This window comes from Mobula hypostoma, chromosome 4, assembly GCF_963921235.1.
Source record: "Mobula hypostoma chromosome 4, sMobHyp1.1, whole genome shotgun sequence".
NCBI lineage: Eukaryota > Metazoa > Chordata > Chondrichthyes > Myliobatiformes > Myliobatidae > Mobula > Mobula hypostoma.
In genome coordinates, this window is record NC_086100.1 from 172,903,856 (window position 1) to 172,917,553 (window position 13,698).

The window sequence follows — 13,698 nt, forward strand, 5'->3', positions numbered from 1 at the left end:
AAAAAACAAAGCACAATCTTTAGACATTTATAAGCAAACCTTGTTTGATTGGAATGAAAAATGACAGACAAATGAGTTGATTTATTGCAGTTGTATAAAGGGAGCTCCAGTTTTCCTTCGGTAGCTATGAAATAAATGTTTTGTGAAGTATGAAACTGAATTTAAGAATTTTAGAGAGTACTTTTCAGATAGATGGAGGTTAGTGCTGAGCAAATTGTGCTGCATAAGTTTATTTGACTGCATTTCTATGTGGTCATTTGTTGCAAATTTACACTGGGAAATATAGTACTTGTGAACGGGGTGAAAGTTGGAAGCCTGGCTTGGGTTTTGACAGCAGCATTGGAAGACTGCCGCGCAACCACCTTGATTGAGACAGATAACGTGTTGGATTGTGGAGTTAGAAGGTGGTCAGCAGACTGAGCACTCATGAGAAGTTGTTTTTGCTTTTCTTTAACAACAGATAGCTACATTAATGTGACCATTGACACAAATTCTGTTGACCTTTTGAAATATTTTCAGCCTCAATATTGAAATTTGCCCAAAGCATTTTTTACAGTGGTCTATTGATTAGTTGATGTGAAAGTAGTCTTGGTCAGTGTCATTAAAATTCTAAGATGTTGAATTTGGCCGGAGGGTATGTTCATTTGCTTACTTTAAATAAAAAATACGGTGAGCTTTCGGAGCTGAACCTATTGAGTAACCTTTCACCCTTTTTGATTAGAGGAAAACTGATGTATCAACAAAGCAAACACTTCTTTAATAACTGCCGTATATATTAGTTTTATTCAGATGCCCTCATCTGTAGTTCACTTTACAAGGCTTTCGGGTCTTTAGATTTTATCAAGTTTCTGTTCTGTATGACCTGCATATTTTAGTCCATTTTCAGTAAAGTTACAAATGAAGTTTGGTAATTGCTCCTTGGGTGACAGTTTCTCTTTCATATAACTAACATCCTTTTCAGTTGCACATCCGAAGTCAATAAGTTTAGATTTCCTTGCTACCCTGAAGCTGCCAGTCGGGCTTATGAAAGAGCCATTAATAAAAATATTCTCCCATTGCTTTTTGCCTCCGTATACCTGATGTGCTTTGGTCCCTTTGCACTTCAAATCATTCAGTCATAAATTATACAAGAAGGTGATTTTGTGCCAGATAAAATTATACTTTTTAACAAACTGGTCTACGTTCTAAAGCTTATTTCAGTATTTCATTCTCCAAAATGAATTTGCCATTAATGTAGATAACCTTTTAGGCTTGACACCCAAAATATTCAAAATCTTAAAGCACATTCTTGCTCAGCCTATACTATAAATAAAAGATATAATGTTTCCAACAGAGTAAAACTGAACACCAGACTTTTCCAGCACTCGCCAGAGCACTACTTTGTCAGGTATATTTGCTGCACTTTTTAAACCCTTCATTTGAGAAGACCATTCGGGTTTCATTCTGCACAAGTGGCAGCTTCTATTTTAAACTCACATTCTCTTGTGACAAACATAAAAGTCTGCAAAAGATTTTATTGATACTCAAAACTTAAATATTAGTCCAAGAAAAATATGGTGTGACTGGGTTTGCTGAGAATTTACAGTACCTTGTTAAATTGTTTGTGAAGCTTGTGGGAAAGCCCATGTGGAGATGATTATTTTTCATGTTAAGGTTGACCTGAAGAGTTTAACATCAATTCTACATCTAAATAAGAGGGGTTTTTTTTTGCCCAAGTAATACAGTTGATTATTGATTTATTTCTCCTACTCTGGTCTATCTTGAGCTTGAAGCTATTATGTTATTCAGAGCTATGTTTTTCTGCCCTATGCCATAAAAGTGGCAGAATTTTAGCTCTGTGTACTATCTTTTGAACTAGAAATGGCCTTTCAACAATTTTATTTAACATCTGCCATCTGAAATGGAGCCAAACATTATTCTATGCAATGCTTCTGTTTTAGCTGCTTTTTGACAATGGAGTTTTAACTTTAGCTCTGCAGGTAATGGCAAGAAATCATGTTTAATTGCTTACCATTCAATTAAATGTTCAGGTACTGGCACTTTTCAAAGTAGTTAAATAATATTATCTGGCAAAATTGGCTGTTGAGGTGTCGCTGACTTAGACAAACTAGTAGAAGCTTTCGACTGCAGACAGAGGGTTCAAAGGAGGTTCACGACAATGATTCCAGGATTGAAAGCTTTATTATATAAAGAGCGTTTGAGCCCCTGGGCCTGTATTTGCCGGAATTCAGAAGAATGGATGGGGATTCTCATTGTGATACCTATCAAATATTGAAAAGCCTAGGTGGAGTGGATGTGGGAAGGATGTTATCTATAGTGAGGAGTCTAGGGCCAGATGGCACTGCCTCAGAATAGAGAGACATCCATTTAGAACAAATGAGAAAAAAAATTCTTAAGTTAGTTGGTGGAATTCATTGCTACAGACAACTCTGCAGGCCAGTTCATTTGGTATATTTAAGGTGGAGGTTGGTAGGTTCTTGATTAATCAGGGTATCAAAGGTTATGGGAAGAAGGCAGGAGAATGGGGTTGAGAGGGATAATAGATCATCCATGATGGAATGACAGAGCAGATGCAGTGGGCAAGATGGCCTAATTCTTATGGTCTTAATAAAAGATCATGGATGACTTTAAATATTGATAAAGCCATAGTTTGCCATATTTATATGCATCTCTTATCACCACACCATAAGAGTGTGCTGGAATGGATGGCGAGGGAATTTGAATTTGCTGGGATGCAGGCAATATGTTGCGTGGAGTGGAAGACTGGATAAGCTGGGTTTGATTTCCTCGGAGCAAAGGAGGATGGACCTGATAAGAAATTTGTATGACGAGGCAAAGTTGTAATAAACTTTTCCCCATGGCAGAGGTGCCAAAGACCAGAGGGCATGAGTTTACGGTGAGGACTGAGAGATTTAGAGGGGATCTGAAGAAAAGATGAAATCTGGAAAAGACTGCTTCATAATGCAGTACTTTCAGAAAATTTTAAGATGCATCTAGATGAGTATCTGAGTCACTGAAGCATAGAATGCTATGGATCAAGTGCTAATGGGGTTAGTATAGATAGGCACGGTGAAGGGTTTGTTTCTGTGCTGTGACTCTAATTGCAATGAAGTGTTACCAGAGAACAGCATTGGATTCCCATAGTGTATAGTTTTTCCTGATGTTACTTATTGATCCTGGATAGTTTTGAGTCTTGACTTTCCCTTTTTGTGCTCCATGCTTGTACTGATACATGTATTATACACCATTTTCTCAACCTGACTTGCCACTGTTGATTGCTGCACACGTAGCCTCTGCTCCTGCACCCTCCGGGTTTTTGACCTAGTGACAGTGAAGGAATGGCTTCGTATTCCCAAGCCAGGGTGATGTGTGGCTTGGTGGGCAGCTTCCAGATGGACGTGTTACCAGCTGGTGAAGGTTGTAGCTTGGAAACTGCAGTCTAAGGAGTCTTGATGAGTTGCAGCTGGGCATCCTGTAGGTGGCTGAAACTGCTGTGACCATGCTTCAGTGGTGTGGGAGGGAGGAATGGGGTCTCTTATGGTGTCGAGTTTCTGGTGTTGCTGAAACTCGACACCATAAGAGACCCATCCACTTTACTTCCCTCACATTTGAGCCTTGTAGATGGTGGACAGGCTTTGGGGAGTTACTCATCACAAGATTCCTAGCTTCTGACTTGGTCTTGTAGCTATGTGTGTACAGCTGCTCCACTCCAGTTCAATTTCTGGTCAGTAGGTTATTGAAAGTGGGCTATTCAGTTATGCCATTGAAGGTTGGGGGATGATAATATTTTCTCTAGTTGGATATTAACATTACCTGACATTTGTGTGGAGCAAGTATTATTTGCCACCTATTCAGCCCAAGCCTAGATATTGTCTTGATCTCTGTCCACATTTAGATGTGGACTGTTTCTTTATCCCTATATTAGCAAATGTCCCTACTTCTGACCTTCAGTTGAAGGAAGGTCGTTGATGAATAGAGCAGCTGATGATGGTTGCCTGTAGGACTCTATTCTGAAGAACTCCCACAGAGATATCCTGTGGCTCGAACCATCTTTGTGCAAGGTAGGATTTCAGCTAGGGAGTACCCATTAACTTAGTTTAGCCAGGACTCCTCAATGCCACGTCAATTGAGTGCAGCTTCGATATCAAAATTAGTTAGCACTTCATTTCTGGAGTTCCGCCACGTATGGTCCAAAGCTGTAATGAGCTAAAAGATTTTGGCAGAACCCAAAGTGAGGATGGCTGAGCAGATTGTTGCTAAGCAAGTGCCACTTGGTAGCACAATCAATTATCCCTTCCATCACTTTGCTGTTGCAATTTATCACCATCCTTTCTACAGCTGAGAATATTGCCAAGTTTTGCATCATCTGAAAATTTAGATATTGTCTAAATTTAAGTCATTAATAAAAAATTTTAAATTAAAAATGTTCCCAATGCCGATACCATTATTCATCTTCATGCTCTCTGCGCAACAATGTGACATTTGTTTTGTGTTACTCAGACATTTTAGCTTCCTGCTGTCAATGTCCCTTCATAGTTTGTGGTGTTATATGTTATCTTCTGGTAGTCCATGTACATCACCCTTATCCATTCTGTTACATCATCAAAACATGTAGTAAAATACATCTGGGTGGTTACAATTTTATACTTGAAATGTTGAAACAGTTGCTTATGGTACAAAACTGACTGAATTGCTTGGTGCTTATTTTCTTTGAACATTGAATGAAAGGCTCATTGACTCCTGCAGCTCTATTTGTGCACAACTTTTACAGACATTGTTTCATTCTGACAGAAATAGATAATTTAATTTGTGAAGATTTTGACTTAGTTTGTTCTTGCAGCCTGCAATATGTCTCAATTAGTGTGTAAATAAACACTTCTGAAGTTTTTAAGAAGGTTGAGGTGTTTGCATCCAAAACACTGCATTTTTAATAGTATTACTCAATGATTAATTGCAGCACAAGGGGATGATGCTAAACAATGATCTGTTTTTAGTATGCTTTTATTTCTATTAATGATCAAAGTATTATTCGTATAATCCCCACAGTTAGCTAGTTTATCATTAGGTTCTGCTTGGTTTATACTTCCGCAAACAATGATTATGTGAAATGGGTTGGAAGTTAATTTTGTGAGTGCATATAGATTTGTACATTTCTCATGATTTGCACTTATTTTCAAAAGACTATCAGTAAATGTTAAAGGCATTTCTGTAATCTTTGATATTCAAGTCTGTTACTTTAGCAGTCTTAATTGATAAAGTTAGAGACTGGTAAGTAACCTTAGGTGAGAATTTGATTATTAAACTTGGTATGTTATTCCTTACTGAAATGATCAAGTTAATCTTTTTCTATTACTTATCAGGGTGCTATATTGAGTTTGCTGAGATTCATTAAGTTTTTTTTTGCAGTATTCATTTGTTCAAATAAAAGCAGTTAAAGACCTTAGTCCTATGGCAAACAAGAAACTGTAAAGCTGAGTTCTGGCCCAAATCTCAATTTTATTGCATAGTCCATTTAATCACTGATTTTTTCCACAATTTTTATTTATGGTGTTCAGTTATTTTCTCTTTGGTTAATTTCAGCACTCATCTGAGAAACTGAGCGAAGGTGGCAGCTTGTTTCCATATGAAATTGTTGGTAAGTTTTCCTCGCATTTTCCTCCTTGGGCAGAGTGAGAATAGTATTGCAGAGCTCTTACAACTTAGTGCCAGAACAGAGTAAGTAAGCCACAAAGTTTCTCCTACTGCTCCAGCATTCAGTTTGATCACGTACATCTCAGTTACCCATTTTTCTATATCGTTTGACATCTCACTGGACATAAATCTGTGAATACAAATGCATTTTCATAGCTTCTTTAAAATAATGACAAGTCACTTCACGGGCATAATTCAAAAAAGGCGAGAATAGGAAAGAAGGGATATTCAGATGTGACTTGATCAAAATAAGGATCTTAAGGAGCATCTAACAGAGGTGGGTGAGGGGGAACTTGGGAGAGAAGTTTACTGCTTGGGGTGTAGATGGGTATGGGCAGATGTGCATACTCTATCCTTGTAGTCTTGTCCCTTTAGCTCGCTTATCCTCTGGAAAATCAAGAACAGCTTTCCACTGGAAGGCAAACTGAGCTGTGCATATTTTCTATTTTTTAAATTGTCACAGAGTGTGGGTCTTTCAAGCCTTGTAATACTTTTATTGAGTAATACAGTACTTGGTCATAATTTAATAATACAGATTGACTTTAGAAGAAACTGATTTTCAGTAAATATTAGAATTAAATATAGTGGAGCTTGAGCATTTAAATTTAGTCACCATTTTGTTACAAGTAAATCTGCATACAAAGTTAATACTGGATAATTTCTCCACTGGATCACTTTTACTTATAGACAGATTTGTTATCCAAAAGCATGAAAACACATAAACTGAGTAAAGTATTGAAAGGTTCTTTTTAAAATAAAGACAGTAAAGACTGGTAGTAAGATTTCTTTTCAAAGTAAAGCTGTAGTATTAGTTATCAAGTGGACCCAAGAAACTGGTCTTTTTGCAGTCTGTGAGGGTTAAGCTAAAATTAACAAAAGCTCCAAATGTCCTACCTAATATATCCTGGATTTTTTTCTGCTACTTTTCATTGCATTCTTATGTTAGTAAGAAATTGTGTCCATGAGCTGGGAACATGAGCTATGTAAACTTTAAGAGTGATGGTTGAATGGTATTTGGTGTGAGATGCTGTATGGGCAGCCGTATGAATGCCATTTCGTGTACAATGGTTTTGTAAACACAACTTTTACCAACTGTTGGACCTCGCATTAAAGAATTTGAGGCAATTTTCAGTATGATAGAAGTGCAGTTAAACCATTGGACTGGTAATTTCTAAGATCTGAAATAATTGTCTGTGGTTACAATCAGAAATTCCTGCTGGTGCTCTGGGAAGTTTAAACATGATTAAATCTGAAATTTAAAGGCTGGCATTAGTAATGACTATTAAATTAATGGGCCATTTAAAAACTCATCATATTAATGCACCAAGTTTCAGTGAAAGAAACTTTTTCTCAAGTAGTTTCTTGTACACAATTCCAGAACCATGAATTATAGTTGACTCTTGAATGGTCTGCAGACCATTTGGATGAACATAAAATGGATAGGCAGTAGTTGCCCAAAATCCATTTAAAAAAAACAAGTCATATGTATGAACCATTCACTTTTTCACTCTACAAGTCTTAGCAAGCTTTTTCTGTGTGTCGAAGACTTTGGGGGGGGAAAATTTAGACCATTTGCAAAAGTCATGATCTAGTGGCAAGAACATTGAACTGCCTATTGTGTAAGTAATAAACTTAGCAAGTGCTGATGCAATTCTGTGTAATCTCAGTTTTCAGCCTTTTAGTTTGTGCCAGTAAATGAAAAGCTGACTCCTACCTTTTTAATCCAATGAAAGAAAGACAGATGGGTAGATTTAAGAAAAAGGTCGGGGGGGGGGGTGTTTGAAGAAAAGATTTTTGAAAGAGCAAAATGAAAGGATTAAATTGCTAGGCCTAATTGTGGGTACAGCTTGGCATTCTTGTACTAGTGTACCTTTTTTCCCCCAGTGACTTTTGAAATATATCATGAAAGTTCAATTGTGACCATCTTGACGAAGAAACAGGAAATGTTATCTAGTATGTGTAACATGTATGCTGGGTGAAAGACACAGTGCGCATGCTTAGTTAAAACAAGATATTTCATCCTATATTTTCTTTTATCCTAACCAAGATAAAGGTAAAATTTGACTGAGTAGTTCTGTTGCTTTAAAATTTTAGTATTTTATTCTGTGATGGAATAGGGTGCTAATAGACCCTGTGTGCTATGTTTAAATAATTATGGATATTTCCATTGAAGAGGCATGTGAAGTTATTAACCTTGTTTTCACTCTTCTCTAACAGAAGAAAGTCCGTGGGCACTCGTTAATAGGACTTGTCCGATTAAGGCTGAAACAAACCGCAATGTGGCTTTTCCTTTTTCAACGTGCTTAGCTAACCACGTTGGTTTACAATGGCAGATCGACATGAATAAAAACTCTGTCTCCGGCTGGATCAGTGAGCTGAATCTCAATGAGAACTCGAGCGTTCCCTTGGCCCCTCCCACAAAACGGCATTGCAGGTCTCTTTCAGAGCCTGATGAATTGTCCCGGTGCCGATCCCCATGGAAACCCTGCAGTTCGAAGATCTGGACTCCTGTGTCGAAACGGCGGTGTAACAGTGGTGGCAGCGCAACTTTACAGCGCTGCAACAGTCATGGAAGTGCCACATTGCAGCGAAGCACAAGCATCAATATGCTTCAGCATACCAGTAAACACACATTATCCCTCAACAACAGTATATTTAATATCACCAGCTTCAATACGTCACCAGTACCAAGACCCTCATCGGCCAGCAGCGGTTTTGTAGACAGTAGCGAGGGAAGCACATCAAGTATTCGTTGGAACTCTACTGGACCCTTTGATTTTAACCCAAGGCGGCGGTTGTCACTTTCGCAGGAACACATTACAGAAACAGCGAACCTCTTGCCTTCAGCGAGCAGCTCACCTACTTCCACACCGGAGCTGAGCCGCCGGCAGGGATTGCTGCGATGCCGCTCACAGCCCTGCGTGCTGAATGAAAGGAAGTGTGGGCTAAAGCGCAGGCGGGAGGAAGATGTCAGGTGGACGCGGCCCTCTTTAGATTTCCTAAAGATGACGAGAGTAAGTAGGGGAATGTCTTTCCTTCTAATGTTCCTGGTAAATGATAATATTTTAGTTTGAGATGCACCAAAAGGGCTTTAGATTTCTCCATTATTTTCAGTGTGTATATGATGGCATTTTCAACTTCACTGTCCTACTTGGCTTGCCAGCATTTTAGTTCTCTTAATTTAGATTTAATATAAAAACAGGCTTGTATTTTAGATGGTCTTTTCTTCAAGATCCAGTTTGAAATTATATCACCAAGTTTCTTACTGGGTTCCATGCACTGCTGTTTCCATCCAATTATTTTACTTGCTGGAGAGAAGTTGTATGATGCCGTAACTTACAAATTCAGTTAGGCAATGAAGGGGAAATCTAGTGACTAAGAGTTCATAAAGACCATGGGTGATATCAGAAGCAGTTGTCTTGGGACTTATAAGGAGAACGTACCAGTTTTGGCATTTGTAGGCATGATGATCTGAAGGGCAACTTCCTTTGCCATAAATTTCTTTAGATTTTATATTGCAATCATTCATTTGTCTTCAAATTGTCAGCATCCAATTTGGAAAGTCATTTCAGTATGTAATGTGCAGTCATTAAATGTATGAAATGCCCCTCAGCTACACAGATCAATTCTGAATCTCTAGGTATTGCTTGCACAACGCTGTGCTGCATTGTGTTTGAGCCAGTGCATAGCAGCTGAAACCAGGCATCTTTAGGTTGGATGATGTTAGGTGTGGGTGTGCTTTGATCATATTCTACTCTTTATAATGAAACTTGATTCTGTGGAGACAATTTATAGCATAATCCAGATTAGCCTCCTTGAATTGGAAACAAGGCACCTATCGTAGATGCAAAAGGCAGAGGTTCAAGAAAACATCTGATTTTTCTTGCAATTTTATGCCTAATTTGGGAACCTATATTGTTACATGTTTCAATACATGATTAAAGTTTATTGGTCTCAAACGTATCCTTATTGTTTAATAACTTCTGCATCAGCTAGTATCTGTGGGAAGCATTTAACCACATACGAGTGCATAATCTCCACATAGTATGAGTCAATAAATTGAACAGCATGCTAGCTTCTCAAATTGTGATTGTTACCTTTTTTAAAGGAGTCCGTTTCTGCTCTTGGTCTGTTTAAAAAAGAACACTGAATACATTGAGATAAATGTTTACAAGCATTGAAGTACTTGCCAGACTCTTATTTTATATTTATAAACTCATGATTTAGCAACAGGGGAAAACTAGTGACAGTATGAGCTAATTAGTGTTATTAGCCATATCAAAAACAACTATCAAGGGACTTGAGAAAGCATAGTATTTAAGCCTTCTTGCCAAAAGTGGGTGTTCGGGTCTCCTTCCTTCTCCCTGAATTCTTGTGTTTTTTATATTCCTATTTTTTCTCTAAATATGTGATATTAAGTTCCTGATTGGGTTACATTTTTTTTCTTGTCTTCCCAGTTTTGATACAATATTTCTAGTTGTTCATGAGCTACTTCAGATTTAACTGTCCCTATCAGGTGTCATCTGTTCAGCCTGGATTAATTATTGAACTTAAAGTAGATGATGGGGAAAGAAATGAGTGCATATGGTAATGAGATTTGCTGAAGTATGATTGGAAGGAAGTGGAGAATAAGTATTGCAGTTTAGGCTAGGTCATTGGCTTGTGCTATGTTGTAATTACCATCTATGGAAATTATTATATTGAGTCATTAACTATGTAGAGATGTTCAGACTCACTTCTAACCTCCTAACTCTCAATAAAAATTGCATTGCAGCCTGGGTCAAAAGTAGACAGAAGATGCTAATTGCACTTGACTTTGGGCATTATTTTGATAGTCTGCTGCTAAGAGTTCTGGTGAAACACAAGTGAATGAGATCAACGAATAAACTTCAAGATACTAGCCTGCAACAAGGGAGAATTTGACAGTCTCATTTTGGGTATAATAGCCATGCAAGTGTTCATGGGCTATGTATTCAGCAGCATGCAATTTTCACAGGGCCTCTTCCTCCAACTGTAGGGCACAAGTTCCATTGCCTGTGTAAGATTGAGGTTTTTGTACCTTTCCTGAATAGGTAAAACTACTGTAATGCCCAAGAAGCTGAACATTCTGCTGTGCAAAGCAGACATAACTGAGTCCGTCCTTCTACCACAGAATGTCACAGTCCAATCAAATCTCTGCCAAATGCACACCTTCACCAAAGACAAGGGCATGGGAGTCGTTGTCATTTGCAGAGTGCACACCAGTCTTGTTGGTTACATGTTGCATGGGCCCTTGATTGCTACTGAGTCTTAGGTGATCCATTTTACTCTATTTACCTTGGGTTCAGGATCACCTTTACAACACATTGCAGAATTTCTCTTGTAGAGGATTAAATTCTATTAAAATGAGATGCAGTTAGGAGAATTTAACAAATGCCTTTTTTTTTTGCTTGCATTGTAAATTGTTGCCGTTAGTTATTGAAGAAACTAAGCAATTGAATCAAATGCTGACTGGGACTTTTATGGTTATTTATATCAACAGACTGTATCTAGGGACTCAGTACAATCTTTGTGAATGATGCTGACTTAGAAAGACCAATACACTGGCCAAGTAAAACTCATGATTTGGTAGGAAAGAGCGGATCAGTTACAGATTAGACAAGTATAAGGCTCAGGATATTCATTTAAAAATACTATTTCTGCAGAATCAATTTATTTTGCTCCAGACACTGGTATAATTTCTTCAGAGTAATAAAGGAAATAAAAAGTGGGTTTTTGATAAGAGTTTAGAAAATGCTCAACCGAAATTGAGCCATACTCCATATTCATATTGGTCTTGAAAATAAAGTAGAAACCTAAGAAAAAAAAGTTGATCAGAATTGAAATAGGGAAACATAGGGAATAGGGAAAAATATATTTTCAAACTTATTCAGTCTTATTGAGCACTGAACAAAAGGTAGAGTAAATAGAGATATCTGGAAAAGAATCAGCCTAAAAGCTCAGCTGTCTCTTTTCCCACAAATGTGACCTGACCTACTGAGTCTTTCCAGAATTTTCTTTTTAATTGCAGAGAAATAATGTGGAGTTTTCCAAAGAGGCAGAACAAAGTTTGTATTGAATGTAGAACAGTACAACACAATGCAGACTTCGTGGCCCATGATGTGCTGACCTTTTAACCTACACTGAGATCAATCTCATCCTTCCCTCCCACATAGCCCTCCATTTTTCTTTCATTCATGTGCCTGTCTGAGTCTCTTAAATGTTCCAAATGCATATGCCTCACATCACCTCTGTCAAGTCTCCTCTCATCCTCTGCTCCAAAGAAAAGCCCGAGCCAATCAACCTTTCCCGAGTCTCTAATCCATGTAAATTATGAAGCAACCAGAACTGAAGTCAGTACTCTGTAGTCTAACCAGAGTTTTATAGAGCTACAATATTACCTCACCGCTCTGGAACTCAATCCCCTGACTAACAAAGGCCAATACACTTTCTTCACCACCCTATCAACTTTTGGGGATCTGTAGACTTGAATGCCAAGATCCCTCTGTTCGGCCACACTGCGAAGGATCCTTGTACACTGCGTTCAAGTTAGACCTTCCAAAGTGATAACAGTTCACACTTTTCCAGATTGAGCTCCAGCTGCCATTTCTCAGCCCAGCTCTGCATCCAGTCATTGTCCCATTGTAACCCACAATCTATTACACTATCCTCAAGAGCAGGGGTCCCCAACCTTTTTTGCACTGCGGACCGGATTAATATTGAGAATATTCTTGCAGACCGGCTGACTTGGGGAGTGGGGGTGGGGGCTGTTGTTCAAGTAGGGTGAAACTCACCTCAACATGTCTTTTACAGTTAGGGTTGCCAACTTTCTCACTCCCAAATAAGTGACAAAAGTATTAGTCAAATCCTGACAAAGGGTCCCGACTGGAAATGTTGACTGTACCGCTTCCTATCGCTGCTGCCTGGCCTGCTGCGTTCACCAGCATTTTTTGTGTGTGTTGACTGGACGCTTGTGTTTACCCGGAGAAAGACTACCATGACCATGAAGCCTTGCGTGGGCACCTGTGTGCGCATGCATGAATGCGCATATGTGACGTGCGCATGCGTGTAAGTGCCGATTTTTTTTCCACATATTGGTTTTGGCTTAATCTTCCCAACTACACTGTACATACATTATTTCTACTTTATATTGACTGTGTATTTATCATATCATTCCTGCTTTTACTATATGTTAGGGTTATTTTAGGTGTTATGTGTTATTTGGTATGATTTGGTAGGTTTTTTTTTGGGTCTGGGAACACTCAATTTTTTCCCATATAAATTAATGGTAATTGCTTCTTTGCTTTACGCCATTTTGGCATGAAAGGTTTCATAGGAACGCTCTACCTTGGCGGGGGAAATAAGGGACAAGGGCGGTCTGGTATGGGACAAACCAATTTAGCCCAATATACGGGATGTCCCGGCTAATACGGGACAGTTGGCAACCCTATGTTCAAGTTCAACAGTGCATGACAAGGAATGAGGAAAGGTGCAGCTGACTCGTATCGTTTCCTCATGGCCAGGTAGCACATGCTTTGTGGCCCGGTACTGGTCCGCGGCCCAGTGGTTGGGGACCACTGCTTAAGAGCACCGACCTTCATGTCATCTACAAACTTGCTAGCCCTCCCTTCTGCTTCCTCACCCAAGTCACATAGGTATTTCAGAGTTCTGCCTATTCAAATGTGTTGAATTCTAGCTTTGAAATGATTTAAACTTCCAAATAATTTAACTATGTCCAGAGTAGGAAAAAAACAGCTTGTATCCTCATTGAATGCATTTCAAGCCATGATGTCCATAGTGATGTTCATTTCATACATCAGTTATGTTTAGTAATACTTTCTGCCTCTCAGGGCAAAATGGTGCTACTTAATTTAAATACATAACTTTTCTAAATTGAGAAAATGATCTGCAAAGACTTATAGCAGTGTTAAGAGAAGGCTTAACATTTAGGAGGAGTCTTTATGATCAAGGATTTTTGTAGAGAGGAGT

At 38.6% G+C, this 13,698-nt stretch overlaps 1 protein-coding gene across 3 annotated transcripts in view; it reads left to right on the forward strand.

Moving 5' to 3' along the window:
* Window positions 1-13,698, forward strand: part of LOC134345795 (protein FAM53A-like) — a 97,771-nt gene that overhangs the window by 32,293 nt on the left and 51,780 nt on the right. For all 3 annotated transcript variants that reach the window (XM_063047025.1, XM_063047027.1, XM_063047026.1), the window contains exons 3-4: window positions 5,581-5,635; window positions 7,909-8,705. In XM_063047025.1, the coding sequence (XP_062903095.1) occupies window positions 5,581-5,635; window positions 7,909-8,705 (852 nt within the window). The remainder of the gene's footprint in view (window positions 1-5,580; window positions 5,636-7,908; window positions 8,706-13,698) is intronic.